At 51.8% G+C, this 6,576-nt stretch overlaps 1 protein-coding gene across 3 annotated transcripts in view; it reads right to left on the reverse strand.

Moving 5' to 3' along the window:
* The window catches only part of LOC119969616 (EMILIN-3), a 59,474-nt gene extending 57,632 nt beyond the window's left edge, over positions 1-1,842 (reverse strand). For all 3 annotated transcript variants that reach the window (XM_038803487.1, XM_038803486.1, XM_038803485.1), the window contains exons 1-2: positions 1,337-1,842; positions 726-851 (exon numbers count right to left, since the gene is read on the reverse strand). In XM_038803487.1, the coding sequence (XP_038659415.1) occupies positions 726-851; positions 1,337-1,515 (305 nt within the window). In that variant the 5' untranslated portion in view covers positions 1,516-1,842. The remainder of the gene's footprint in view (positions 1-725; positions 852-1,336) is intronic.
* Positions 1,843-6,576: the final 4,734 nt, after the last annotated feature.

Genomic DNA, 6,576 nt, shown 5'->3' on the forward strand with positions numbered 1-6,576 from the left:
CTGCGCCGCTGCTCAGAGAGCTCCGCTTCCCCGGGCTGGAAATGAAATGACCCCCTCAGCAACGCGCTTTCTCGGTGCGGAATCTCATTACAGTTTGTTTTTTTGTGCGTTCAGGGGCAACTTTCTCGAATGTGTCTGTCACTATGGGGAAACAACACCCACCCCACCCCCACCCCGCCCTCCATCCTCCTCCACCCACCCCGGTTTCAAATAGTCCGAATGTATTGACTTGCACAGAAAGCGAAAACACTGAATCACATGAAAGCAGAAACATTCAACCATCAAGTTTTAATCAGCTCAAACCAAAGGCGGCGCAATCTTCCATTGAGCGCGGCACAAAAGCACTCGTTTAAAGCCCTGTGTGTGCTTTTGTGCACGGGAAGTGACCCTCGGTTTATTTTGAAACCGTGAAAATCACTCGTGGGTTTGAATTTAAAGGTGTACACCTTAAATTAAAAATCATCCCCCCCCCCCATACCCCAGACCCTCTCTAACGATTCGCCCCGGATTAAAACGCTGGTGGGTGCAACGTCCTCGGGAATAAATATGCAAAGAGTGCAGGCTACAGTGACAGAGGGTGTTTTTATTATTGATATGTAAAGAAATCAGTCTATAGTGTTCAGGGCACCATCAGACTGGAAGCACATTTACAGACAGCTGCATCGACAGGAGCTGGTCTCACTGTTTGTGCAGAGAGCGCTTTGAGCGTTTGGAGACTTACTTACATGACCACCCCTGGACACTTCAGTTGGCCCCAAGCACACTGGTGGTACTCGGCTTTCACATAGGCGTCTGTGCCGTCCTGCATTATGCAAGTGACATTCTTTTTCACAATATAGGCACAATAGTTCCTAGAAAAAGAAAAGACAAACCAGATTTATTTACATATATACATGTTTCTCTCTCTGCACTGGAACATTTACAGAGCAACACTTGATGCCAAACCCACTCCCCTCTTCTACCTCGAATTGAAACTTTGCTTTAACAAGTGTGGATAAACAAATGCAGCGAGTGTCCTCCCCCCCCCCCCCCCCCGTGATGCACAGAATGTGGATCGAGCTTAAATGTGTGTTTCTTTTTGTCAAATGGAGAACTATTTAATTGGATGGAAAATGAAATGCTTCGCAGTTTGCAGAGAGGCTGCAGAAAAAATGAAGTTACTTCGCTGCTGTTGCGTTTTAAGTTTTGCAAAATAACCCCCCCCCCCCCCCCCCCGCCTTCCTTCCAGTGCTCCAGGTTGTAGCCAGCCTGTGAAAGTTGGACACTGGCAGGCGGTTGCTTTGCAGAATCATTTGGTGCTTTATCTCCGAGTGAGGTGGGGTGGGGGAGAACTCACTTGTGCCGTCCGGTGACTCGTCCCGCTCCTTTGAGACTGGGGCTCGAGCCTGAGGTGAAGAGGTTGTAGCGGTAAGGAGGGTAGAAGGTGCCCTTGGCATCCAGCAGAGTAGTGCAGATGGTCACCAGCAAGAGGCAGGGCAGGAGGAAGGGGGCACAGCCCGCTGTGCTGTCCAGCATGGTGACAGCCTCTCCCAGTCAAACAGCAATGCCCACTTCCAAACACTTCCAAACTTCTGCTTGGCCCCCTGTTTGAGCGGAGGAGATTGTAAATCCGGGCTGGAATGTGCAGAGAGAGTGGAGTGGCCGCTCCGAGTTAGTGTCACCCTCTGCTGCTGCTGGGAGGGAGGGAGGGGAGAGAGAGCCCCCGACCCCCTGCTGCAGACCCTCGGAACCAGATCCCGGGCCCAGACGCTCAGGAGGCAATCGGTGACTTGGATGTGGCTGTCTGTGGCATCGCCTCTACCTCCACCTCCAGATGAAGCGGACCCGGACAAGTGGGCGGTTCATTGATATTTAGTCTGGTAGCGACAGGAACACCCCCATCCCCCCTTCCCACAGCACTGCCAATGAGGGAGCAGCGACCCTCTCCCCCCTCCTCCTCCTCCTCCTCCCATCCTTCACAGAAACTCTCACTACCGTTCGGGCAGAAGCCAATCTTTTGATCTTTAATAACCACATATTCATTTCAAGCGCAGGTCCCAGTTTTAATGCAGCAACGCCTCCTCTCCCCGCCCTGCGTTTTGTTACACAGAGAAGCTTTCACTGCCTTCCTCCACTTTAGCTGCAGCCTCTCCCCTCTTCCACTCTCTCTCTCCCTCCCTCTTTCCCTCCCCTCTCACACTCCCTCTCTTCCCCTCTCCCTCCCTCTCGCCCTCCCCTCTCCCCTCTCTCTTCCACTCTCTCTCTCTCCCTCCCCTCTCTCTCTTCCACTCTCCCTCTCCCTCCCTCTCTCCCTCCCCTCTCACACTCCCTCTCTTCCCCCTCCCTCCCTCTCGCCCTCCCCTCTCCCCTCTCTCTTCCACTCTCTCCCTCCCTTCTCCTTCTTCCACTCTTCTCCTCTCCCTCCCTCTCCCCTCTCTTCCACTCTCCCTCCCTCTCTCCCTTCCCCTTTCCTCCACTCCCTCTTCCCCTCTCCATCCCTCGCTTCCTTCCCCTCTCCCTCCTCCTCTCTTCCATTCTCTCACCCTCCCCTCTCTCTTCCACTCTCCCTCTCCCTCCCTCTCTCCCTCCCCCTCCCCTCTCACACTCCCTTTCTTCCACTCTCCCTCCCCCTCACTCTCTCCCTCCCTCCCTTCCCCTCCATCTTCCCACCCCCTCCCCTCTCCTTCTCCCCCCCTCCTCCCCCTCCCTCTCCCCCCTCTCCTTTCTCCTCCTCCCTCAGTTTCTCACCTCCCTCCCTCTCTCCGGTGCGAGGCACCTTCTCATTAAATGGGAGATTATTAAAGGGGAGGAAAAGTGCAAACCGTTCACGCAGATTATGTTTGGAGATAAATTATACCAGTGAAGCAAGCAGTCCCCACACAGGTTTTGGTGAATAAAACCGTCTCTCCGCCCTCCACAAACCAATGAGCATCATTGGAAACATTAACCCCGGGATACATGGGTCTGGCTGTTGCTGGAGAGGGTGCCCCTCTGTTTCAATTATCCTTCACCGCTGGTTTTCTGAGGAAGGAGAGAGAGAGAATAATATGGAAGGGGATAATTTTGTTTTTTGAAAACGATGTCACTCTATTGGTCCTGGATTGTGAAAAATCCAGAGTATGGTTGGGGGGGGGGGGGGGGGGTGGAGGGGACAGAATGTGTCCAGTTAACACAGAGAGAAGAACATTGGGGGGTGAACATGGAGAGAAAGCGGGTTGAACAATCCAGGCTATAGGTGGAAAGGGATAATGTGAATCATTTGGAACGATTGGGGCTCAGATTACGAAGGTATTTCTATCGCAATCTGCAACCTGCTGCGGCCAGGACCTGCTTCCTGGTGACAATTCACTTTGGCCAAGACGGCGGAATAACTGCATCATTCCATACCCCTTATGCCTGGCAGTCACACTGCACTTACTAACCTGGCCCAGCACCCAGACCAGGAAACGTTTCACCCACACTCACACTTCAATTTGGCGGAGTTTTCGCCGAAGTTTGAATATCGCGCCCCGCTGGTGCTGGGTGGATATGGAGGCAGCCCCAACACTAAAACCAGGATAGCTGCTATTTGATCAGATATCATCGGCCAGCTGCCCATGGAAACCTCGCTGAGGTCAACCCTCAAGTGGCCTGGTGTCAGTTACTGACCCCTGCAAAACCCACCGACTTTCCGCCTTAAACAATCTCTGCTGAAATTTGCCTTTGCAAAGCAGGACCATAGAATCCCTGCAGAAGGAGGCCACTCGGCCCATTGAGTCTGACTGACCCTCTGAAAAAGCACCTTACCTCGGCCCATTCCCCCGCCCTATCCCTGTAACTCCTAACCCTACCTAACCTGCACATCTTTCGACTGTGGGAGGAAACCGGAGCACCCGGAGAAAGTGCAAACTCCGCACAGTCACCCGGGTCGCTGGAGTTGTGAGGCAGCAGTGCTAGCCACTGTGTTTGATTGATTGATTGGATTTATTGTCACGTGTACCGAGGTACAGTGAAAAGTATTGTTCTGCGTACAGTCCAGACAGATCGTTCCAGACATGAAAAACTTAGGACATACAATAAATACACAATGTAAAGACATAGACATCGGTTGACAAATATGGGCGGGATTCTCCGACCCCCCCGCCGGATCAGAGAATCCCCAGGGGGGGGGGGGGGGATGATCCCGCCCCGACGCCGGCTGCTGTAATCTCCGGTGCCATTTTTCGGGCGGAGGCGGGATTTCCGCCATGCCGGTCGGGGCCGTTGGCAGCAGCCCCCGGTGATTCTCCAGGCCCCGATGGGCTGAGTGGCTGTCCATTTTTGGCTAGTCCCACTGGCGTGAATCATTCAACTTGCGTACTGGCGGGACCTGGCAGGTAAGCATGCGTGAGCGGCCCTCGGGAGGGGGGGGCACAGGGGGATCCAAGCCCGGGGGGGGGCCCCACGGTGGCCTGGCCCACGATCGATGCCCACCGATCTATGGACGGGCTTGTTCCGTGGGGGCACTTTTTCCTTCTGCTCCGGCCCCTGTAGGGCACCTCTATGGCCGGCGCAGAGATGAGAACACCCCGCGCATGTGCCAACATAGGCCAGATGGAGAACCTACGCTGGCCGTTCCACGCATGCGCGAGATCACGTCGGCCCTTCGGCGCATGCGCAAACTCGCGCTGTCCCTTCGGCGCCGACTGGAGTGGCGCCAACACCTCCGCCGTCAATACAGAGAATTCTGCACTTTCAGGGGCTGTTGATGCCGGAGTGGTTGGAGCCGGTTTTCCCGCCGGCATGGGGACTCCCAGAAGGGAGAATCCTGGCCATAGAGTGTAGTACCATTCAATAGAGAAGGCACATGGAGAGATCAGTTCAGTCCATAAGAGAGTCATTCAGGAGTCTGGTAACAGCGGGGAAAAAGCTGTTCTTGAATCTGTTACTGCGTGTTTCCCAAGGCAGCAGGAGGTGTAAACAGAATCAATGGATGGGAGGCGGGTTCGCGTGATGGACTGGCCGGTGGTCATGACTCTCTGTAGTTTCTTATGGTCTTGGGCCAAGCATTTGCCATACCAGGCTGTGATGCAGCCAGATAGGATGCTTTCTATGGTGCATCTGTAAAAATTGGTAAGAGTCAATGTGGACATGCCAAATTTCCTTAGTTTGCCGAGGAAGTATAGGTGCTGTTGTGCTTTCTTGGTAGCAGTGTTGACGTGGATGGACCAGGACAGATTGTTGCCACCGTGCCACTCTGCCACCCAATGTGCCAATGGCAGTGGTTTTTTTTGTCGAGGTTGATTCCGAGCGATTTGTTAAGCAGGATGTTTGTGCTCCACAGGCTGTTCCCAGGGATTATGCAACAGGACAAGACATCAACTGCTGTTGGAGGAACAGCAAGGTGGAGCCGGAGCGTGGCGACTCTCTGCGAGCTCTCCTGAACAGATCCTCTTTTCACTTATAATCATTCTAAACTTCTAAAATTTAATTTTAAGACTAACATTATTACTTACCTTGCAGGTTTGAACATCCTCCGAGGCCCTTGGAGAACATTTTGACCAGACTCCTAAACGACCCTCTTATGGACTGACCTGATTAACACTACACCCCTGTATGCTTAACCCGATGCCAGTGTTATGTAGTAACATTGTGTACCTTGTGTTGCCCTACTATGTATTTTCTTTTATTTTCTTTTATTTTCATGTACTTAAGGATTTGTTGAGTTGCTCGCAGAAAAATACTTTTCATTGTACCTCGGTTCATGTGACAATAAACAAAATCCAATCCAATCGATGAGTTGTTGGGTGTGCCCAAAACCTATTGCTTTCCCAGTGCAAAGAGATGTCCACGACCCAAGAGTTGCAGGCTGGTACATTCCAAAGTCCAGAGACCTGCCCAGGGATGCAACAGAGCTTGGGATTGCCACTATAAAGACTCAAAGAGGAAAGGCCACAGTCTAAGGCCTCTCCCCAATAGTACACCAATGAGCTGAAATCCATATAAAACCACTCAGGCTGTTTCTGTTGCATAAAATGTATACTGTAAATATAACCTGTTATTGTAAGTTTAGTGAGGCACCTCAGGGTGTCACACACAATATTGCACTAAATGGGCAGCATTCCCTGGTCCCCAATCACAAGTTTCTTGGCTGCCCCGTTCGCTGGTGCCATGATTCACTCTTCCCGTCACTTGTCAATGGGCATTGAAGCCACCCCACGCAGTTGGGAAATCTGCGGGCTGGGGTACGCTGCCGGTGGGACAAGAAACAAGATAATCCCAACGGCCAGAGAATTCCGGCCAATCTGTAAAATTTGGATTGTTTTTGGCATGTAATTTTACAAATTTTATGAATAAAGTATAGTTTCCGGGGAACAATCAGTTTCTCTATTAAAGAGTTGATTTTCAATTAGACACTGATTTATCCTCCAGATAAAATGGAATCATTGTTGGGATAATGTTTCACTGGCTAGCCAGCATTTGTTGTCCATCCCCCAGGTGCCCTTGAGAAGGTGGGGGTGAGCTACCTTCTCAAACCACTGTAATCCTGGGTGTCCTAAGTGCTGTCACTTGTGTTGTTGAACAGGAAACTCAAGGAACCCAAACAGTAATGACGAAGAAATGAGGATACATTTATTT

The sequence above is a fragment of the Scyliorhinus canicula genome, chromosome 7 (genome assembly GCF_902713615.1).
Source record: "Scyliorhinus canicula chromosome 7, sScyCan1.1, whole genome shotgun sequence".
NCBI lineage: Eukaryota > Metazoa > Chordata > Chondrichthyes > Carcharhiniformes > Scyliorhinidae > Scyliorhinus > Scyliorhinus canicula.